Source organism: Pinus tabuliformis, chromosome 2_1 (assembly GCF_031772625.1).
Source record: "Pinus tabuliformis cultivar Carrire ecotype Pingquan chromosome 2_1, CPIR1, whole genome shotgun sequence".
NCBI lineage: Eukaryota > Viridiplantae > Streptophyta > Pinopsida > Pinales > Pinaceae > Pinus > Pinus tabuliformis.
In genome coordinates this window covers 368,900,315-368,924,778 of record NC_142299.1, presented here as the reverse complement: position 1 = coordinate 368,924,778, position 24,464 = coordinate 368,900,315, and the positions used below count along the sequence as shown (strand labels likewise).

General features: G+C 36.9%; 1 protein-coding gene and 1 long non-coding RNA gene across 3 annotated transcripts; both read right to left on the bottom strand.

The window, feature by feature from the left end:
* Positions 1-1,607: 1,607 nt before the first annotated feature.
* LOC149200404 (topless-related protein 1-like) lies at positions 1,608-3,733 on the bottom strand. 2 transcript variants are annotated; one of them, XM_089399569.1, is made up of 5 exons: positions 3,596-3,733; positions 3,312-3,483; positions 2,551-2,886; positions 1,996-2,431; positions 1,608-1,875 (listed from the first exon to the last, which is right to left on the bottom strand). In XM_089399569.1, exons 2-3 carry the CDS (start codon positions 3,438-3,440, stop codon positions 2,740-2,742), a joined length of 276 nt encoding a protein of 91 aa, XP_089255695.1. In that variant the 5' UTR covers positions 3,441-3,483; positions 3,596-3,733; the 3' UTR covers positions 1,608-1,875; positions 1,996-2,431; positions 2,551-2,739. The 2 variants fall into 2 exon arrangements, with proteins under 2 accessions (XP_089255695.1, XP_089255694.1); XM_089399568.1 differs by having other exon boundaries at positions 3,312-3,499; positions 3,596-3,708.
* A 58-nt stretch (positions 3,734-3,791) lies between these two features.
* On the bottom strand, positions 3,792-23,997 carry LOC149200403 (uncharacterized). The gene is made up of 21 exons (XR_016253364.1): positions 23,739-23,997; positions 23,459-23,579; positions 23,186-23,259; positions 22,602-23,095; positions 22,395-22,461; positions 22,144-22,254; positions 18,388-18,618; positions 18,254-18,285; positions 17,937-18,151; positions 17,708-17,796; positions 16,544-16,617; positions 15,963-16,453; positions 15,724-15,822; positions 15,509-15,583; positions 7,850-8,345; positions 7,612-7,709; positions 7,397-7,471; positions 4,498-4,618; positions 4,328-4,392; positions 4,149-4,220; positions 3,792-3,925 (listed from the first exon to the last, which is right to left on the bottom strand). It is a non-coding gene; the product is annotated as an uncharacterized LOC149200403 (long non-coding RNA).
* Between the last annotated feature and the right edge of the window lie 467 nt (positions 23,998-24,464).

Genomic DNA, 24,464 nt, shown 5'->3' with positions numbered 1-24,464 from the left:
GAAATATCTGTGTCAAACAGAAGTCCATAAAAACAAAAATGAAAAAAAAATTCATATGTTTTTTATATAAGTCCATAAAAGCAAAAATGAAAAAAAAAAAAAAAAAAATTCATATGTTTTTTTTACGTAAGTCCATAAAAGCAAAAATGAAAAAAAATCTTGCTTTATCTGTATCAATGTATCAATGTTTTTTTACAGAAGTCCGTCAAAACAAAAAACAAAGGCTGCGACAATAGAAAAAAAATATTAGTAAATATATGTATCAATGCTTTCAATAGATATCTGTATCAATATGATTTTCTATTTTTCAATAGATATTTGTATCAATATGATTTTTTTTTTACAGAAGTCCGTCAAAACAAAACACAAAGGCTGCGGCAATGGAAAAATATTAGTGTAAATTTTTTACAGAAGTCCATCAAAACAAAACACAAAGGCTGCGGCAATGGAAAAATATTAATAGTAGATATATATATCAATGTTTAAACAATAGCCATCAACTGAAAGATTCTTGCTTTCAGTTGATATCTGTATCAATGTTTCAACAATATTCATCAAGCTTTCCATAAATATATGTATCAATGTTTAAACAATAGTCATCAAGCTTTCCATAGATATCTATGTCAGTGTTTAAACAATAATATTGCAGAAACTCGTGCATTTTTCCTCAATTGAATTACTTGAATCTGAGCTCCAATAGTATTCCCAAGTCTGACAAAGTTTCGGCATAAACGAGATTTAATAAATATAATATTCCCGAGTCTGGCAAAGTTTCGGCATAGACCAGATTTGTCTGAATGCATATGAACATATGAAAATACTCGTGGTACAAAGAAAGGGTAGATATATGTATCAATGTTTAAACAATAGCCATCAACTGAAAGATTCTTGCTTCCGTAGATATCTGTATCAGCCTTTAAACAATATTCGTCATATCTGTATCTGTATCACTGCTTAAACAATATTCGTCATATCTGTATCTGTATCACTGTTTAAACAATGATATTGCAGAAACTCATGCATTTTTTCTCAATTGAATTACTTGAATCTGAGCTCCAATAGTATTTAACCCAAAAATGCTGACCGAGTTACTAAATATAATATTCCCGAGTCTGATAAAGTTTCGGCATAAACCAGATTTGTTTGAATGCACATGAACATATGAAAATACTCGTGGTACAAAGAAAGGTTAGGTTTCAAAAATAGAAACTGAGAAACCCTCGGCAAGAATATTCATGAATTACACTCCAAAAACAGACCATCAATTTTTACACGACCTAGAAAGATATAATGACCAGGATTGCCCCTAAATACTCAAGTAGCATTTACAGTTGCTTAATCTCCATGTATAGTACTAAACAATATCTGATGAAAATTACAATCTTGGTAGGAATGCCTCGAAAACTGGAACACAAGTGAAGCATTTCAGTCAAAATACGCTACCATTATTCATGGTATTCTTGTAAATAAAGAGTCGGTAGACACTTGTTCTTATGTTCCCATTGAACTACCTTGACGGTGGTTCCGAACCCTGGTTACTTGGTGTTGGATTTGATCCGACAGTTCCATTATCTGGGGGAGGTCCAACACCCCATTTCCCTTCTTACTCTGAAGGCTCAATAACATGAACTCCTCCATCTGTCATTCCAAGAACAAATTGATTCGATTCGGATGGATGTAAAGCGACGACTAGGGGATAGGGATTACTGCTGCATAAATAACCCGACAGTTCCATTATCTGGGGGAGGTCCAACACCCCATTTCCCTTCTTACTCTGAAGGCTCAATAACATGAACTCCTCCATCTGTCATTCCAAGAACAAATTGATTCGATTCGGATGGATGTAAAGCGACGACTAGGGGATAGGGATTACTGCTGCATAAATAACCCAAACAATAAATTAACTCGTAATATGCCTCTGAACAATAAATCAAATCATAGTATGCGCTTAAAAATATATGTATCAACCATGACACAATGAAAGAGCCCATTTACCGGTTCATTCCCGATGGTAAATATGCAGAAGGTGCAATGCGACAATGAGGCATCAAGCTTTCTGCATCAAACACTCCAACTGCACCATCACAGAAGCTCGCCTAAACTAGGACGTTGTCACATGAGTATATGGTGCGTGGCGCTTGAAATAGGAGTAGATAGGGAATCATGAGGAGACCACTGCAATGCAACCATGTAACAAGGTCATCCAATCAGATACAGAAAGTATCTATGTTTGAATTGAAGAATGCGTGCAAGTGCTCCAAATTGAAAGCATCATATATAGTAGACTCTCATGCACAACGAACAAGTGAATTTAATTATTATGAAACTGTATTGTTGTATCCTCGACTGGTGGTGATGATCTTCCTGGCTGTACTGGTACAACTTTTGACTTCTGCTAGTCCCACCCATCTATGCCCCATAATAGACGTAACTGCCAAAAGACGTGGTTGTGAGTACATGAACTTTTTTACTCGGTAAATTATGGATTTTTTAAAGTGAACATCATGGACATATAGTTTCTTTTAAAATAATAATAAAAAAACTATATACCTGGGCATCAGTTTCAGAAAACACTAACACATTCAAAATATGTGAAAAGGCCAGGTCTGTGATTTTCTTTTCCTTCAGCTTTTTTTAGCTTTAAAGATTGCAGCAAGTTCAGAGCATGCCGCTTAAATGCCATTTTTGGTAAAAGGGCACAATGAAGAAAAATGATAAGAATTTTAAATTCAAAGATATTCACAGGCAACACCTCATCAACTCAAACATTGTGTATTGTGTATTTGAATTGATGAATCCTCCATGCCTTGCAATGATGTTATTGTCTTGAGGGTGGAAAGCCAGAAAAGTGGCTCCGGGAGGAGGTCGCATGAAAGTTGCCATGACCTGCAATGAATCACTAATTAGCATGCCGTGAAACCGACGATTCAGATAAATTGAGAGCCTTTGAATTCTTAGCCTATAGCGAGGAACGTTACACAAGAGCCTTCTAGAGTGATCCTGAACTGAACACCATTACCCCATAATTTGAAAGTTGAAGGTGGGATTAGAGAATAAACCCCTAATTAGCATGCCATGAGACCAGTGATTTAGATAAATTGGGATCCTTTGAATTCTTAGCCTATAGTGAGAAACATTACACAGGACCTTCTAGAGTGATCCTGAACTGAACACCATTACCCACATAATTTGAAAGTTGAAGGTGAAGACATTAGAGAAAAAATCCCTAAGAAGATTAATGTACCAAGAAATTATATATATGATCGGAAACATTGAAATGAAACTGGTCTTTAGGTAAAAGGCTCTGTTACCTTAAATGTCATCATATTGAACAAGGAGACCTTGTCACCAAAAGCAGACATCATATGTGAATCATTCTTAGACAAAGCTATACAAGCAGCCGCTTCTTCTGGATTTGTGTCAACAATGTCATTATTCATAACGACCCACTAGCTTGCTGCCACATCCGTGGTGGAATCATTACTACATAAAAAAGCAGCTGCAAATCATATGTCAAAAATTATAACTAACAAATAAATATATAAAACAAGCTAAAATAAAAAGGAAGCAAATAACAACTATTAAAGAACCCCACCTTTCCAGATGGATTCTAGTCACTCCGCGGCCATTTTCATAGGTTATGGAGAGCATTGGATGCCAGTGCTAAAACAGCAACACTGGAATTGGTGTATATCATTCTTACTACCTGCAAGAAATAGCAGGTTACTTGTTTGGATCGACCAATATCGACAGAATTTAGTGTTTTTTGTAATAGAAGGATGATTGCATACCTTGTGTCAGGCAACCTAGAGGACCTACACTGACCCGAATCATTGATTCAGTCAATTTCCAGTTCTTGCTTGTCTGTAACTTCATCTAGAAGCCTTGGTTTAACATATGGGGTGGGACTGCTATCTATACTACTCTGCACACGTCTCGAGTGTAGATAATTGTTAGAATCCATTGATCATATCATCCTATTCAAGATATGCCAAAATAATGGTTAATAGAACATTTGAAAGGGGAAAAGAACAAAATCCTATGGTATATGGAAACTTGAAAACAACAATATATGGACTCGAGTGAAAGTTTAGAAAATGATAAAAGTTTAGAAAATGGATATGGCTGGACAAATATGAAGCTCTTACAAAATTGGTCATTGACACTGTAGGTGGAAGTCTCCCCGAAAATAGCGCTGGGCAGGGAGCCAGGAGCATTGACTGCTGGAAGCATGGCATATAGTAAAAAAGATCTAGTTACAATTTAAACTTTACCATTAATTAGCAGTGCATATACATAGTAAATGTGTATGGAAGAAGCAATTTACCTTTGTTGTCATTGTCTCTGGTGGCACCGTCGTTCCCTCAAAGGATCACTCTCCAGGAGCATTGACTGTTGGAAGCATGACATAGTAAAAGAGATCTAGTTACAATTTAAACTTCACCATTAATTAGCAGTGCATGTACATAGGAAATGTGTATGGAAGAAGCAATTTACCTTTGTTGTCATTGTCTCTGGTGGCACCCTCATTCCCTCAAAGGATCACTCTCCTGCATGCAAATTAAGTGAAATCCCTCTGCATTGGCTAAGATATTTATGCCATTGTCATTAGTTGTGACTGCCAACAAGGAACCATCTTTACTGAAATGAAGGCAACGACTAGCCTGCAACTTTTTGGAAATAAGCACAAAGATTATACACTGAGATGAGATGTGATCAAGACAACTTAAAATAATGCGTTGAAACTTTTTCAGTCAAAGTCATTCTCTGAAACTCTAAAAATAAACCATCCTCATCTTCAAAAATAACTTCTTACCGAACTACTCTCAACATCAATTGTTACCCTCAACATCAATTCTTGTTAGGATATTGGTGTTATCCAGCGGCAAAGAACTTATTTTGTAATATTCATTTTTTTAATAAGGTCAAAGTCGACAAAATCTGCCCATACAAGGAACCATCTTTACTAAAATGAAGGCGAGGACTAGCCTGCAACTTTTTGGAAATAAGCACAAAGATTATACACTGAGATGAGATGTGATCAAGACAACTTAAAATAATGGGTTGAATTCTTGTTAGGATATTGGTGTTATCCAGCGGCAAAGAACTTATTTTGTAATATTCATTTTTTTAATAAGGTCAAAGTCGACAAAATCTGCCCATACAAGGAACCATCTTTACTAAAATGAAGGCCCTGCAGCTTTTTGGAAATAAGCACAAAGATTATACACTGAGATGAGATGTGATCAAGACAACTTAAAATAATGGGTTGAAACTTTTTCGGTCAAAATCATTCTCTCAAACTCTAAAAATTAACCATCCTCATCTTCAAAAATAACTTCTTACCGAACTACCCTCAACATCAAACCATCCTTATCTTCAAAAATAACTTCTTACCGAACTACCCTCAACATCAATTGCAATATTCTAGTTGCCCATAACTTATTTTGTAATATTCCTTTTTTTTAATAAGGTCAAAGTCGACAAAATCTGCCCATAGTATTCACAGTGGTAGAACTTATTTTGTAATATTCCTTTTTTTTATAAGGTCAAAGTCGACAAAATCTTCCCATGGTATTCATAATGGTATTTGCCCATGGTATCAACCCATGGTATTTTCCCTCAGTTTTTGAGGGAAAATGATAAAATAAAGTTTCTAGAGAGTCCATCAAGCCGATAAAAGGGGATAGGAGCCTGTCAATGGGATCAACCCGAGTTTATCTATATTATTGTGTTTTCTTGAGAACTTGGCACAACCAACTCCAGTGTGATCCCAAGGACGAAAACGCTATGGATGTGATTTGTTTAGTGGATCCATTCAGGATCCACGAAAAACGCTATGGATGTGATTTGTTTAGTGGATCCATTCAGGGTCCACGAAAAACGCTATGGATGTGATTTGTTTAGTGGATCCATTCAGGGTCCACGATTGTGCTTCAGTCTTTTGTTTTCTCTTTTGTTGCGCAGCCATGCATGCCATTGCAGGGGCTCCAATATTTTGTATGGGCATGTACTATCTTCTTCTGTTAATAATATAAATAAACGCTGCATTTCTTTTAGGTTCTTATGTTCTATGTTTGGCTTGTCAATATTTCATTTATAACGCTAAAACATTCCAGATTTGTTGATTATTTGGCCATTTGGGATCTTCTGGTATCAAAGATGTGCATCTTGCCAACCTAAGGGTTCTTGCCACAAGTTAAGGTTTATATTTGCAGTATTAAAACATTCTTATTGTCACTTCAATGGGATTTCTTCTCACCCTAGCTAGCATTTTCCTATCTTCAGTGATACCAGTTGTCACCCTAGATTGGTCTATTTTATTAATTTTATTTGGTTCGCACAGGTGGTTTGAGTGCCTGTAGGACCGAGTTGTAGTGATGGTGGCCCGTTTATTACTTGTATCTTATTGATGTTGTTTGCTAGTAGATGGTTTTCATAATTTGGAAAGACTTTGAATGGCATCTAAAGGTTTGTTTGGAGGGGAGAAGAAGGTGTCCTTACAACCCTAGATCTGTTTGACAAGAAGAACTTTGACAATTGTAAGAAGGGCAGACTTTAAGAAGCCTAAGGCTTATGAATCATCACTAAGTTCATTGTTGGAGAAAGATTTTTGATAGTCATAATGGGTAGCCCTCCATGCCCTAAGATCTTCATTGGAGCAATACAAGAAGGCAATAATGGGAAGATGTCCCAAAGAGTTGAAGAGAAGTAGTGGGCAGTCTAGGAGTTGTTTACAAACAGAGTTGTAAACAACTCATAAGAAGAACCTATGTGTTGATTCGTTTGATGGACTAATGATCAACTAGAGGGCAATTGGTGAGCCATGTTCAATGACTAAAAGGAGAAAGATTCATTGATAGAGGTAGATGAAGTTATGGAACGCTACATTAGCAAGTAGGTGAAGTGTTGTTTTGTTCACGGTATATTGGTTAATGAAGGGCTGACATCAAACCCTAGTTTGTATTTCCTGTATCAATGATTGTATGAGGGCCATGATCCTTGGTACAGGAGGCCTAGACAGTTGTACTACAATTTGTTAATATAACGAAGTTGGGTTGTTGAAAAATGGTAAAAAGTTGCCTATTTATGTACATGTTGATCTATTGTTGTATTTATTCCACTGTGCAAAGTAGTTTGTTGTGGCATTTGAGTTGGTCGTGTCATAGATTCAAAGACCCTAACATAGATACTCTAGTACCACGGAAAATCAACATCCTCATCTCGAGGGCACATTGTGTGGGGGTGTGCATGTGATGTGGAGCAAGAAATCACATAAATTTAAACATACCAATAACTAACTAAGTGGTACTACCTGAGAACCATGCTAGAAGGAGAAAACTTAAAGTAAACAAACAATAATAACATTAATTTGTTGGAAAACAACATCACTCACCCATCCTTTGGGCTGCATCTACATTGCCTCTCTTCTCCCCTCGACCCTCGAAGGCACTACAATTGTAGTCACTCACTACACAAAGTAATATTATATATGAGATCATGAATAAACCACGAGATTTAAGACCAAATACACGAAGTGATTTATTAAACATACACATACCTGCCCTCCCTTGGGTAATATTATAGAAGCGAATAGAATAAATCACTTACAATTTGTAGAATGTCTCGCCCATCCTCTACCACATTTGTAGAATATCCAAGGCATCTTCACCACTTCACCTTCATAGATTGTACAATGTAGCTCTTCACTACATACAGAAGATCAATATTGTTGATTTTGAGAGCATAGATAAAGCATATAATAAATTGAATAGCAAACAAATGGAGCCACAAATTAGCAAAATATTTTTTTAATTGAAGTGCATTGCATATAGGTATGTTGACTCACCCTCATTTACGAACAATAACCTCAACTTTTCTTGTTTGCTTCCTTCCCTTTTCCGCACTCAACAAATGAAACCGAGACCAAATTACAAAGAACATGAACAAACAAAAAGGAAAACGAGTACAACAAACCCAATAAACGAAACCAAGAAAGAAGCACAAAAAACAAGAAAAAAGAAGGATGAAACAAAGAAAGACAATTATAACACAAAGCATGGCCATGCTCAAACTCAACAAAAGAAAACATGCAAATCAGAACAAAAAAAAAAAATGCAAACATCCCCTCTGCACATAACCTCTCCTCTCCTGTAATGTGCCCTCCTCCGCTAGAAGGAAAATAAGTCATTGAATAAGGTTAAAACACACAGTCAGTAATGGTAAGCATATTTCAAAACCAATAATTATTCATAATAGGAAACAAACCTTCCCTAGAGTTTGTTTTATAACAATGAACACTCTCTTTTGTATTCCATTTCCTCGTGCTGATTAGAACAAGTCATCTACAGAAGATACAAAATAAGATCTTAGAATTGTTATATAAATTAAGCTAAAGATTTGAATGCAATTATTAATCATAATAAGAAACACACCTCTCTTTGAGTATGTTATATAAAAAGAGAGGCCATTTATTCTGCAATAAATACATAATAAAATATTAAATTTCTAATAAAAGTTAAACTAGAGAGTTTGGAGGCATGAACTTGGCTTGCAACTTCGAGTCCGGTTATATTCCATGCTATATCACAAAAAAATATAAATTATCACAAAAAGATAAATTTTCTAAAGTGGATGTACTTCTATTAGGAATAATAGAAACAATGCTTTCATACAATAGGGTCCACAAGGTGATAGTGTTGTATGTTAGCGCGATGGTTGATTGGTTGAAGGGTCAGTATGCTTGTTTGCTCAACATTATCCACATCTATTATAGGGCATGCACTGTGGGGGTGTCTGTGTCATGTGGAGCAAACAAAATGCAAATTTAAAGATACCATGTGATGTATATGTCAATCAACTAATTGAGTAATACAACCGAAGAACCATGCTCGAAGGGGAAATAGTAGTGCAAACAAATAATAAAAATACTATTTTATTGGAAAATTACGACTGACCCATCCTCTATGATGCATTAGCATTGCTTAAAGTATCTTCTCCACTCGACTATCCCAGACAATACCACTGTAGTCACTTATGCACAAAGTAATTTTGTATATGAAATCATAAATAAACCACAAAAGAAATTGATTAAAAAATATACGGAGAGATAAATTAATCATACACATATCTACTCGCTCTTCACTAATGTTATAGTGACAACGACCATGAAAAATAAGCCCTGAAAATGTGAACCCATGTATAACTTTTCTCTTTATTTTGTATCAAAGTTTTCAAAAAAATATCAAACCTCAAACCCATTAACAAGATCATACTACCCATAGTTTTAAAACTCCGACTCCGACTCCGACTCCGACTCCGACTCCGACTCGGAATCGACTCGGCCGGCTCGATTTCAATGATTCGGTCGTTGTAAAAAATACATTAAATATTTATTTTTTATAAAAACACATAATTTTAAAGATTTTCATTCATGTTTCCAAACACACAACATTAGAATATAGATAGAAGACAACATATGATCAAAGTAGGCTCATGAATATATCCATTATATCAAAATGGCACCCAGTGCATTGTCCAATACATACACGATGATGATATAGAGATCAAAACAAAAACACATAACCAAGGAGGCTATAAATGACCTCTACAACAAAAGTTTGTGACCAGTACTACTGGCTAGTGGCTACTGCTAGAGTTGCCAACATCATCTAGCTCAGTGTTACTTGGGAGTAGGAGCGAAAGTGGGGAGCGAGAGCGAAAACGGGAGCGGGAGTGACATTTTCAGAAGCTCTTGGTTTGGGAGCGAATCCCAGAGGAGTTCGACAACCAATGTCACTAACATCAAGGTACATAGAGGGATTGGTGCTCTTGATTAAATACGAGTTCCATACCCTAATACATGACAAAATTCAATGGAAACATTGCAATCCTCCAATCCTGAAATCCTGAAAAACTGATAAGGCTACTGGATTTTGAATGAAATTAAAAATTATACTTTCTCCATATGAAATCCAATGAGGCTGAAACCACTCTCAAACATCCTGAGTCATTTAATGGTAATGTTAAAAATTTAAGTAAAAGGATGAAAATGAAGATTAAGGAGAATGTCACTTTTACTTTAAGAATTTAACATTACCATGAATTTTGAATAGCATATCAATAGTACAGAGCATTTGAGTGTGTTAAATAGGGTTTGGGAGGGGGAAATGGACCCCAAATAACATTTAACTAATTCATAAAACATATTGGAGTCCAAACCAATCAGCAAACACCTTAAAAAATCATTAAAAAATTGTTAAATCGTTGTTTTACTGGGGTTAAGGGCCGCTGTTTGTGAGTCGGCCGAGTCAGTATGGAAACGGCCGAGTTGGCCGAGTCAGCCATGACTCGGCCAAACGAACCGTTTCTTCTACCGAGTCACTTCTGAGGGCAACGAAACGGATCAACTCGGCCGTTTCGGTTTCGAAACGGCCAAATTTTAAGACTATGATACTACCTTGAGACCATGACAAAACGATAAATCATCATGCAAACAACATATATTACGGCGGATTAAAGCACAATATTATTATGTTGGAAAAAAATATGGTTCACGAATCGTTTGTGATGCGTTTGTAGAATCTCTAAGGTCTTTTCGCCACTTTGACCTTCATAGACTATAGAACTGTGGTCGTTCACAACACAAAGAAAATCAATATAAATTGATTTGAGACCACATATAACACATATAATAAATTGAAAAGCAAGCAAATAGTCACAAATGAGGAAAAGATAATTGTGAGTGAAGTGCATTGCGTATAGTTAAGGTGATTCACCTTCATTTATGAACAATAACCTCCATCTCATTTCTTTCATTTTCTCTCCCTACAAACAAAACCAAGACCAAACTACAAGAAATGAGAAAACGAGTACAACACAAAGCATGGTTGCACTCAAACTCTACAAAAACAAAATATGTAGACAACAACAAACAAAAACTTGGAAACTCCCCCCTTGCACATTATTTCTATTGTAGTGTCCTCTCCTCTGTTGGAAAGACAAAAAGTGGGGTGAATAAGGTTAAAATACAAATATAGATAGTAATGATAAGCATATTTCAAAACCGATAATTATTTATAATAGGAAACATACCTCCTAAAGGAGGAGTATCCTCTCCTCTACTGAAAAGAAAAATAGTGCGGTGAATAAGGTTAAAATACAAACATAGATAGTAATGATAAGCATATTTCAAAACCGATAATTATTTATAATAGGAAACATACCTCCTAAAGAACTTGTTATATAACGATAGACACTATTTTGTTTTGTTATATAAAGGGGGATAATCCATATTGTATTTCACATATCCGTGCTCACTGGAATCACCCGAATGGATACACAATAAACTATTAGCATTCTAATAAAAGTTAAACTAGAGAATTGAAGGCAGGAATTTGTCATCCAACTTAAGTGCAGTCCATTTATATTCCATGCTATATCGCGAAATATATAAATTTTCTAAATTAGAAGTAATTCTACTAGGAATAACGCAATTAATGTTGTCATAAGAGAAATAATTATTTTTTAGAGGGATTTAAGCATATTTATAACATATTGAACACCTAAAATCCTAGGGGCCACAGGGCAATAGTGTTGTCTAGTAGCACAATAGTTGATTTGTTGAAGGGTATGTATGCAATAGTGTTGTCTATTAGCACAATGGTTGATTTGTTGAAGGGTATGTATGCTTGCATGCTCAACCTTACCATCCTTTGTTGATATTTGTAGTTTGGGAGGTACTCCAAACCCTTACAAGGTTGTGGAGGATTTGGACACACATGGACTTTGTGGGCAAGAGTACCCAAGCTGTGGGTTTTGCACCCAAAATTGTGGTTGTGAGTCCATGAAGAGATTTGATGACTTGGCACTTGGACATGATATAGCACCCTTAACGGAGAAAGGGGTTGCTTCAACCACCAAGAGAGTCCTTGTCATTGTGGAGAAATGAATTTTTATATGTTTTAAGTGGGTGAAATGTCTTAAATATCAATTCTGACTTTGTTAAAGAGATCCTTCATGAAAGGCTAGATGTCAACCTAAGAGAAAGATATAAATATGTGAGGGGAGAGACATCATTCCACCCATCCAAGGAGCAACACATCAAAGAATATACCTCTGAATTAGTTGCAAATCACAAGGAGCTCAAGGGAAGTAGAGATTCGAGAACGAGTATTTTGTGTGTTCTTGAGACTGTTTTTGGGTCAATATTGATACGCAATTGGCTGAGGGCTAAGAGGGGAATTATGGGAAGATTTTGTGGACATTTGAGGAGGTTTTCCTCTGTATTTCAGGCTGCAAGTCCTCTGGGTTGATTGCAGGTGAATGACATATATATTAGGGAAGGTTGAGAGGCCTAGTAAGAGGCCTAACGTAGGCGGAAATCACAGCAGGGGATAACATAGTTAGAAGAGGCTTGAAGTGACGAAAAACATAAGGTTTCGAGAAGAATTTAGGGTTGACGTGTGCCCTAACCACAACTCAGAAAATACAAAATGCACAAAAGCCGAGGTGAAGGAGAGCAGCAGTGGGTTGCAGAACAAGGTATGTTTATCCTGCTGTATTAATGTTGTTGCTAGTGGATGGTTGTCCTTGTTTGGTCAGAGTTTGAAGGGCATCTGAAGGACAATTTGAAGGGTAGAAGGTGTCCTTGTAACCCTAGATCAGTTTGACAGGGAATTCGATTGTTATAAGAAGGGCAGACTTTGAGAAGCCTAGTGGTTTAGTTCTTGGAGAAATAAGGGCAACCAAGTACGCTTATGAATCATCCCTATGCTGATTGTTGGAGAAGGACTTTTAACAGTCAGAGTGGGCAACCCTCCATGCCCTAAGATTGTCTTCGTTGGAGCAACACAGGAAGGAAATAGTGGAAAGAAGTCCCAAAGAGATGAGGAGCAGCAGTGGGCAGTTTAGGAATTGTCCACAAACGAAGTTGTGAACAACTCACAATAAGACACTATGTGTTGATTCAATGATGGACTAATGATCAACTAAAGGGCACTTGGTGAGTTGTATTTAGTGCCCTAAAGGAGCAAGATTTAGTGAATTAGAGTTCGCACGACGAAGCAACTTAGTGAGAGCTGAGATTGTCTAGATCATGGGGCAGAGGATTTAGTTGAAGACATGGAGGTGCGCTCTTGACTTGCTTGGCAATGAGATTGGCTTGGAGTTCTCGTGGATTGGTAGTGAACCTGGTGAACAACAGTTTGTTGTATGGCAAGTTGTTGATCATGGACTTCCTTTGACTTGCCATGGATCGTTGGGACAACTCGAGGATTGCTTTAGCATATATGAGATTGGCATGGACAAGATTGCTTCGTGTGATAGACAGGATGGTGGCAGGCTAGTTTCTTCATCAGATTGTGATGTTGCATATCCGATATTGGAGGGATGTGCACGTGTTGTGTTTGACCTGGGAGTATGAGTGCTTGCAGGATTGAGTTGTAGTGATGGTGGCCCGTGTTTGACCGTCGCTCGAACAGACCTTGTAGGACATAAGATCAATAGTAGTATGAGCCAATGGAGACCATGTTGACTCAAAGGGAGTCTAGCTTAAGAGGAAGTGACCCTATGGAAGTTTCAGATCTTCAGGTTTTGTAGATGGTGACGAGTAACTTCCTAGTGTTGGAAGTACCTCCCTCGCTAAGGAGGAGTGTTGAGATTTGTAGCTTGGAGGGTACTCTAGACTCTAGGGTACAGGGTTGTTGAGGATTTGGACCCACATGGGCTTTGTGGGCAATAGTACCTAAGCGGTGGGCTTTGCACCCAAAGTTGTGGGTGTGAATCCATGAGGATATTTAATGGCTTTGCACTTGGACATGATAGAGCACACTTAGAGGAGAAAGGGGTCGCTTCAACAACCAAAAGAGCCCTTGTCATTGTAGAGAAATGAATTTTTATATATTATGAGTGGGTGAATTGTCTTAAAGATCAAGTTGGCCTTAGTTAAAGAGACCCTTCTTTAAGGGCTAGAAGTCACCCTAAGCGAAAAATATAAGTATGTGAGAGGAGAGACCTCATTTCACACATCCAATGAGCGACATATCAAAGAATATACCTCTGAGGTAGCCGCAGATCAGACGGAGCTCAAACAATGTGGATAAGGAGCATTTTTGTGTCTTCTTGAAACTGTTTTGAGGGCCAAGATTGATATGCAACAAACCGAGGGCTAAGAGGTTAATTTTGGGCAGATTTCACTCATATTTGAGGGTTTTCTCTGTGTTTCAGGCCTCTAGTTCTCTGGGTTGACTGAAGGTCGAGAACATATCTTTTGGGGAGGGCAGAGAGTCCTATTAAAACGCCTAACCTAGGCCGAAATCACAGCAAGGGACACCACAATTAGAAGACTTTTGAAGTGATGGAAAACACAAGTTTTGGATCAGAATTTAGGTCTGACATGTGCCCTAAACAAAGCTCAGAAATTACAAAAAAGTCGAGGTCAAGGCGAGCAAGAGGAGGTTGTAGAACAAAGTATGTCTGTCAATTCTTATTGATGTTGTTTGCTAGTAGATGGTTTTCCTACTTTGGACAAAGTTTGAATGGCATCTAAATGATTGCTTGGAAGGGAGCAGAAGGTTCCTTACAACACTAGATCTTTTTGACAAGAAGAATTTTGACAGCAATAAGAAGGGCAGACTTTGAGAAGCCTAGGGGTTTGGTTCTTGGAGAAATAAAGGCAACAAAGTAGGCTTATGAATCATCACTAAGTTGATTGTTGGAGAAATATTTTTGACAGTCATAATGGGTAGCCCTCCATGCCCTAAGATCTTCATTGGAGCAATACAAGAAGGCAATAATGAGAAGAGGTCCCAAAGAGCTGAATAGAAGCAGCGAGCAGTCACGGAGTTGTAAAAAACTCACAAGAACCTATGTGTTGATTCATTTGATGGACTAATGATGAGCTAGACGGCAGTTGGTGCGTCATGTTCAATGACTTAAAGGAGCAAGATTCATTGATAGAGGCAGATGAAGTTGTGGAACGCTACATCAGCGAGTAGGTGAACTGTTGTTTTCTCCACGGTAGATTGGTTAATGAAGGACTGAAATCAAGCCCTAGTTTGTATTTCCTATATCAGTGATTGTATGAGGGGCATGATCCTTGGTAGAGGAGGCCTAGATAGTTTCACTACAATTTGTTAATATAACGAAGTTGGGTTGTTGAAAAATGGTAAAACGTTGCCTATTTTTGTAGATGTTGATTTATTGTTGTATTTATTCCAGTGTGCAAAGTAGTTTGTTGTGGCATTTGAGTTGGCCCTGTCATAGATTCAAACACCCTAACCTAGATACTCTAGTGCCATCGAAAATCAACATTCTCATCACTAGGGCACATTGTGTGGGGGTGTGCGTGTGATGTGGAGTAAGAAATCACATAAATTCAAGCATACCATTTGATGTATATGTCAAACCACTAACTAAGTGGTACTACCCGAGAACCACGCTAGAAGGAGAAAACTTCAAGTAAACAAACAATAAAAACAATATTTTGTTGGAAAACAACATCACTCACCCATCCCTTGCGCTGCATCTACATTGCCTCTCTCCTCCCTTCGACCCTCCAAGACACTACAAATGTAGTCACTCACTACACAAAGTAATATTATATATGAGATCATGAATAAACCACGAGATTTAATACCAAATACACAGAGCGATGTATTAAACATACACATACCTGCCTTCCCTTGGATAATATTATAGAAGCGAATAGAATAAATCACTTACAATTTGTAGAATGTCCCGCCCATCCTCTACCACATTTGTAGAATGTCTAAGGCATCTTCACCACTTCACCTTTGTAGATTGTACAATTGTAGCTCTTCACTACATAAAGAAGATCAATATAGTTAATTTTGAGAGCATAGATAACACATATAATAAATTGAATAGCAAGCAAATGGAGCCACAAATTAGCAAAATATACTTTAAATTGAAGCGCATTGCACATAGGTATGTTGACTCACCCTCATTTATGAACAATAACCTCGACTTTTCTTGTTTGCTTCCTTCGTTTCCTTTTCACATACAACAAATGAAACCGAGACAGAATTACAAAGAACATGAACCAAAAAAAAGGAAAACGAGTACAACAAACCCAATAAACGAGACCAAGATAGAAGTACAAAAAACAAGAAAAAAAAAAGATGAAACAAAGAAAAACAATTACAACACAAAGCATGGCCATGCTCAAACTCAACAAAACAAAACATGCAAATAAGAACACAAAAATGCAAACATCCCCTCTGCACATCACCTCCCCTGTAACGTGCCCTCCTCCGCTAGAAGGAAAAGAAGTCACTGAATAAGGTTAAAACACACACAGTTAGTAATGGTAAGCATATTTCAAAACCAATAATTATTCATAATAGGAAACAAACCTTCCCTAGAGTTTGTTTTATAACAATGAACACTCTCTTTTGTATTCCACTTTCTCGTGCTAATCAGAACAAGTCATCTAGAAAAGATACAAAATAAGATCTTAGAATTGTTATATAAATTAAGCTAGAGATTTGAATGCAATTATTAATCATAATAAGAAACACACCTCTCTTTGAGTTTGTTATATAAAAAGAGAGACCATTTTGTATTTCATGTGTTCACACTCACTGGACAAGTATTCTGCAATAAATACACAATAAAATATTAAATTTCTAATAAAAGTTAAACTAGAGAGTTTGGAGGCATGAACTTGGCTTGCAACTTCTAGTCCTGTTATATTCCATGCTATATCACAAAAATATATAAATTATCACAAAAAATATTAATTTTCTAAAGTAGATGTACATGTACTAGGAATAATACAAACAATGCTTTTATACCATAAAAAATATAAATTATCACAAAAAATATTAATTTTCTAGAGTAGATGTACATCTACTAGGAATAATACAAACAATGCTTTTATACCATAGGGTCCACAAGGCGATAGTGTTGTATGATAGTGTTGTATGTTAGCACGATGGTTGATTGGTTGAAGGGTTGGTATGCTTGCTCGCTCAACATTACCCTCCTCTACTATAGGGCATGCACTGTGGGGGTGTTTGTGTCATGTGGAGCAAATAAAATGCAAATTTAAAAATACCATGTGATGTATATGTCAATCAACTAATTGAGTAATACAACCCAAGAACCATGCTCGAAGGAGAAATAGTAGTGCAAAGAAATAATAAAAATACTATTTTATTGGAAAACTACGACTCACCCATCCTCTATGCTGCATTAGCATTGCTTAGACTATATTCTCCACTCAACCATCCCAGACACTACGATTGTACTCACTTACTGCACAAAATAATTTCGTATATGAAATCATGAATAAACCACAAAAGAAATTGAATAAAAAATATACAGAGAGATAAATTCATTATACACATACCTACTCGCTCTTCACTAATGTTATAGCAACAACAACCATGAACAATAAGCCTTGAAAAGGTGAACCCAGGTATAACTTTTCTCTTCATTTTGTATCAAAGGTTTCAAAAAATATCAAACCTCACACCCATTAACAAGATCATACTACCTTGAAGCCATGACAAACAGGTATAACTTTTCTCTTTATTTTGTATAAAAGTTTTCGAAAAATCTCAAACCGCACACCCATTAACAAGATCATACTACCATGACGAAAGGATAAATCATCGTGCAAATGACATATTACGGTGGATTAAAGCACAATATTATTATGTTGGAAAAAAATATGGCTCACCAATCGTTTGTGATGCGTTTGTAGAATCTCTAAGGTCTTTTCGCCACTTGACCTTCATAGACTAGTCACTATAGAACTGTAGTCGTTCACTACACAAAGAAAATCAATATAAATTGATTTGAGATCACATATAAAACATATAATAAATTGAAAAGCAAGCAAATAGAGTCACGAATGAGGAAAAGATAATTGTGAGTGAAATGCATTGCATATAGTTAAGGTGATTCACCTTCATTTATGAACGATAACCTCCATCTCATTTCTTTCATTTTCGCTCCCTACAAACAAAACCAAGACCAAACTATAAGAAATGAGAAAACGAGTACAACACAAGGCATGGTCACTCTCAAACATGACAAAAACAAAATATGTAGACAACAACAAACAAAAACATGGAAACTCCCCCCTTCCACATTATTTCTATTGCAGTATCCTTCTCCTCTGCTGAAAAGAAAAAAAGTGGGGATAATAAGGTTAAAATACAAACATAGATAGTAATGAAAAGCATATTTCAATACCGATAATTATTTAGAATAGGACACATACCTCCTAAAGAAGGAGTGTCATCCTCTCCTCTACTAGAAAGAAAAAAACTGGGGTGAATAAGGTTTAAATACAAACATATATAGTAATGATAAGCATATTTCAAAGCCGATAATTATTTACAATAGGAAACATACCTCCTAAAGAACTTGTTATATAACGATAGACACTATTTTGTATTCCATTTACTTCTGCTCACCAAAACAAGCCATCTACAAAAAATATTACAATCATTATAAAAATTATATTAGGGAGATGAATGTAATAATCAATCATAATATGAAATATACATGCCTTTGAGTTTTGTTATAGAAAGGGGGATAATCCATATTGTATTTCACATATTCGTGCTCTCTGGAATCACCCATCTGAAATGGATAGACAATAAACTATTAGCATTCTAATAAAAATTAAACTAGAGAATTGAAGGCAGGAATTTGTCATCCAACCTAAGTACAATCCATTTATATTCCATGCTATATTGTGAAATATATAAATTTTCTAAATTAGAAGTAATTCTAGTAGGAATAATGCAATTAATGTTGTCATAAGAGATAATTCTTTCTGTAGAGGGATTTAATCATATTTAAACATATTGAACACGTAAAATCCTAGTGGCCACAGGGCAATAGTGTTGTCTATTAGCACAATGGTCGATTTCTTGAAGGGTATGTATGCTTGCTTGCTCAACCTTACCATCCTTTGTTGAGATTTGTAGCTTGGGAGGTACTCCAAACCCTAAGGTACAAGGTTGTGGAGGATTTGGACACACATGGACTTTGTGGGCAAGAGTACCCAAGTTGTGAGTTTTGCACCCAAAATTGTGGTTGTGAGTCCATGAAGAGATTTGATGAGTTGGCACTTGGACATGATAGAGCACCCTTAAAGGAGAAAGGGGTTGCTTTAACCACCAAGAGAGACCTTGTCATTATGGAGAAATGAATTTTTATATGTTTTGAGTGGGTGAAATGTCTTAAAGATCAAGTCTGACTTTGTTAAAGAGACCCTTCATGAAAGGCTAGATGTAAGCCTAAGAGAAAGATATAAATTTGTGAGAGGAGAGACATCATTCCACACATCCAAGGAGCAACACATCAAAGAATATACCTCTGAACTAGTTATAGATCACAAGAAGCTCAAGGGAAGTAGAGAAGGAGCATTTTTGTGTCTATTTGAGACTATTTTTGGGACAACATTGATAGGCAACAAGACAAGGGCTAAGTGGTGAATCATGGGAAGATTTTGTGGACGTTTGAGGATGTTTTTCTTTGTATTTCAGGCCGCAAGTTCTCTGGGTTGATTGCAGGTGAATGACATATATATTAGGGAAGGCCGAGAGGCCTAATAAGAGGCCTAAGAGGCCTAACGTAGGCGCAAGCACAACAGGGGATAACATAGTTAGAAGATGCCTGAAGTGAGGGAAAACACAAGGTTTGGAGAAGAATTTAGGGCTAACATGTGCCCTAACCACAACTCAGAAAATGCACAAAAGTCGAGGTCAAGGGGAGCAGCAGGAGGTTGCAGAACAAGGTATGTTTGTCCTCTTGTATTGATGTTGTTGCTAGTGGATGGTTGTCCTTGTTTGGATAGAGTTTGAAGGGCATTTGAAGGGTAGCAGAAGGTGTCCTTGCAACCCTAGATCACTTTGACAAGGAATTTGACTATTATAAGATGGGAAGACTTTGAGAAGCCTAGGGGTTTGGTTCTTGGAGAAATAAGGGCAACCAAGTAGGCTTATGAATCATCCCTAAGTTGATTGTTGGAGAAGGACTTTCAACAGTCAGAGTGGGCAACCCTCCATGCCCTAAGATTGTCTTAGTTGGAGCAGCGCAGGAAGGCAATAGTGGAAAGAAGTCCCAAAGAGATGAGGAGCAGCAGTGGGCAATTTAGGAATTGTCCACAAACGAAGTTGTGAACAACTCACAATAAGATACTATGTGTTGATTCAGTGATGGACTAATGATCAGCTAAAGGGCACTTGGTGAGTCATGTTTAGTGCCCTAAAGGAGCAGGATTTAGTGAATCAGAGTGTGCACAACGAAGCAACTTAGAGAGAGCTGAGACTGTCTAGATCATGGGGCAGAGGATTCAGTTGAAGACATGGAGGTGTGGTCTTGACTAGCTTGGCAGTGGGATTGGCTGGGAGTTCTCGTGAATTGGTAGTGAACCTGGTGAACAATAGTTTGTTGTATAAGAGGTTGTTGAAAATGGACTTCCTTTGACTTGCCATGGATCGTTGTGACAACTCGAGGATTGCTTTAGCATATATGAGATTGGCATGGACAAGATTGTTTCGTGTGATGGACAAGATGGTGACAGGCTAGTTTCTTCATTGGATTGTGATGTTGCATATCCGATATTGGAGGGATGTGCATGTGTTGTGTTTGACCCGGGAGTATGAGTGCTTGCAGGACTGAGTTGTAGTGATGGTGGCCCGTGTTTGACCGTAGCTCGGACTGACATTGTAGGACACGAGATCAATAACAGTATGAGTCAGTGGAGACCATGTAGACTCAGGAGGAGTCTAGCTTAAGAGGGAGCGACCCGATGGGAGTTTCAGATCTTAAGGTTTTGTAGATGGTGACGAGTAAATTCCTAGTGTTGGAAGTACCTCCCTCGCTAAGCAGTGTTCAGATTTGTAGCTTGGAGGGTACTCCAGACTCTAAGGTATAGGGTTGTTAAGGATTTGAACCCACATGGGTTTTGTGGGCAAGAGTACCCAAGCCGTGGGCTTTACACCCAAAGTTGTGGGTGTGAATCCACGAGGAGATTTAATGACTTTGCACTTGGACATGATATAGCACACTTAGAGGAGCAAGGGGTCGCTTCAACCACTAAGAGAGCCCTTGTCATTGTAGAGATGAATTTTTATATGTTTTGAGTGGGTGAATTGTCTTAAAGATCAAGTCGGCCTTAGTTAAACAGAGCCTTATTTAAGGGCTAGAAGTCACCCTAAGCGAAAAATATAAGTATGTGAGAGGAGAGACCTAATTTCACACATCCAATGAGCGACATATCAAAGAATATACCTCTCAACTAGCCACAGATCAGACGAAGATCAAACAAAGTGGATAAAGAGCATTTTTGTGTCTTCTTGAAACTATTTTGAGGGCCACGATTGATAGGCAACAAACCGAGCGCTAAGAGGTGAATTTTGGGCAGATTTCGTTCATATTTGAGGGTTTTCTCTGTGTTTCAGGCTGCTAGTTCTCTGGGTTGATTGAAGGTGGAGAACATATCTTTTGGGGAGGGCAAAGAGGCGTATTAGGACGCCAAACCTAGGCCGAAATCACAGCAAGGGACACCGCAGTTAGAAGATGTCTGAAGTGAGGGAAAACACAAGTTTTGGATCAGAATTTAGGGCTGACATATGCCCTAACCAAAGATCAAAAATTGCAAAATAGTCAAGGTAAAGGCGAGCAGCAAGAGGTTGTAGAACAAGGTATGTATGTCCTCTCTTATTGATGTTGTTTGCTAGTAGATGGTTTTCCTAATTTGGACAGAGTTTAATTGGCATCTAAAGGATTGTTTGGAGGGGAGCAGAAGGTTTGCTTACAACCCTAGATCAGTTTGACAAGAAGAACTTTGAAACTTGTAAGAAGGGCAGACTTTAAGAAGCCTAAGGGTTTTTTTCTTAGATAAATAAGACCAACCAAGTAGGTTTATGAATCATCACTAAGTTGATTGTTGGAGAAAGATTTTTAACAGTCATAATGGGAAGCCTTCCATGCCCTAAGATCTTCAATGGAGCAATACAAGAAGGAATAATGGATTCAAAGACCCTAACCTAGATACTCTAGTGCCATGGAAAATCAACATCCTCATCTCTTAGGCACATTGTGTGGTGGTGTGCGTGTGATGTGGAGCAAGAAATCACATAAATTTATACATACCATTTGATGTATATGTCAAACCACTAACTAAGTGGTACTACCCGAGAACCACACTAGAAGGACATGTCTTCTCCCCTCGACTCTCTAAGACATTACAATTGTAGTCACTCACTACACAAAGTAATATTATATAAGAGATCATGAATAAACCACGAGATTTAATACCAAATACACAAAGCGATGTATTAAACATACACATACCTGCCCTCCCTTGGGTAACATTATAAAAGCGAATAGAATAAATCACTTACAATTTGTAGAATGTCTAAGCCATCTTCACCACTTCACCTTTGTAGATTGTACAATTGTAGCTCTTCACTAGATAAAGAAGATCAATATAGTTGATTCTGAGAGCATAGATAAAGCATATAATAAATTGAATAGCAAACAAATGGAGCCACAAATTACCAAAATATACTTTTAATTGAAGCGCATTGCATATAGGTATGTTGACTCACCCTCATTTACGAACAATAACCTCGACTTTTCTTGTTTGTTTGCTTCGTTTCCTTTTCCACACCCAACAAATGAAACCAAGAGCAAATTACAAAGAACATGAACCAAAAAAAAAGGGAAAACGAGTACAACAAAGCCAATAAACGAAACCAAGATAGAAGTACAAAAAACGAGAAAAAAAAAGATGAAACGAAGAAAAACAATTACAACACAAAGCATGGCCATGCTCAAACTCAACAAAACAAAACATGCAAATAAGAACAAAAAAAAAATGCAAATATCCCCTTTGCACATCACCTCTCCTGTAATGTGCCCTCCTCCGCTAGAAGAAAAAGAAGTCACTGAATAAGGTTAAAACACACACAGTCAGTAATGGTAAGCATATTTCAAAACCAATAATTATTCATAAAAGGAAACAAACCTTCCCTAGAGTCTGTTTTATAACAATGAACACTCTTTTGTATTCCACTTCCTCATCCTGATCAGAACAAGTCATCTACAGAAGATACAAAATAAGATCTTAGAATTGTTATATAGATTAAGCTAGAGATTTGAATGCAATTATTAACCATAATAAGAAACACACCTCTCTTTGAGTTTGTTATATAAAAAGAGAGGTCATTTTGTATTTCATGTGTTCATGCTCACTGGACAAGTATTCTGCAATCAATACACAATAAAATATTAAATTTCTAATGAAAGTTAAACTAGAGAGTTTGGAGGCATGAACTTGGCTTGCAACTTCGCGTGCAGTTATATTCCATGCTATATCACAAAAAAATATAAATTATCACAAAAATATAAATTTTCTAAAGCATATGTACTTCTACGAGGAATAATACAAACAATGCTTTCATACCATAGGGTCCGCAAGGCGATCGTGTTGTATGTTAGCAAGATGGTTGATTGGTTGAAGGATCGGTATGCTTGCTCGCTCAACAGTACCCACCTCTACTATAGGTCATGCATTGTGGGGGTGTCTGTCATGTGGAGCAAATAAAATGCAAATTAAAAGATACCATGTGATGTATATGTCAATCAACTAATTGAGTAATACAACCCAACAACCATGCTCGAAGGAGAAATAGTAGTGCAAACAAATAATAAAAATACTGTTTTATTGGAAGATTACGACTGACCCATCCTCTATGCTACATTAGCATTGCTTAAAGTATCTTCTCCACTCGACCATCCCAGACACTACCACTGTAGTCACTTACAGCACAAAGTAATTTTGTATATGAAATCATGAATAAACCACAAGAAAAATTGAATGAAAAATATACAGAGAGATAAATTAATCATACACATACCTAGTCGCTCTTCACTAATGTTATAGCAACAACAACCATGAACAATAAGCCCTGAAAGTGTGAACCCAGGTATAACTTTTCTCCTTATTTTGTATCAAAGTTTTCAAAAAATATCAAACCTCACACCCATTAACAAGATCACACTACCTTGAAGCCATGACAAAAGGATAAATCATCATGCAAACGACATATATTACGGTGGATTAAAGCACAATATTATTATGTTGGAAAAAAATATGGCTCACTAATCATTTGCGATGTGTTTGTAGAATCTCTAAGGTCTTTTCACCACTTGACCTTCATATACTATAGAATTGTAGTCGTTCACAACACAAAGAAAATCAATATAAATTGATTTGAGACCACATATAACACATAAAATAAATTGAAAAGCAAGCAAATAGAGTCACGAATGAGGAAAAGATAATTGTGAGTGAATTGCATTGCGTAGAGTTAAGGTGACTGACCTTCATTTATGAACGATAACCTCCATCTCATTTCTTTCATTTTCTCTCCCTACAAACAAAACCAAAACCAAACTACAAGAAATGA

What these genes read in the sequence shown, in the direction of transcription:
- LOC149200404 (XM_089399569.1), bottom strand. Translation starts at nt 3,440, where the DNA reads ATGAATAATGACATTGTTGACACAAATCCAGAAGAAGCGGCTGCTTGT. An exon ending in TCAATATGATGACATTTAAG is followed by an intron (nt 2,887 to 3,311) that starts GTAACAGAGCCT and finishes GATTCATTGCAG; the next exon opens with GTCATGGCAACTTTCATGCG.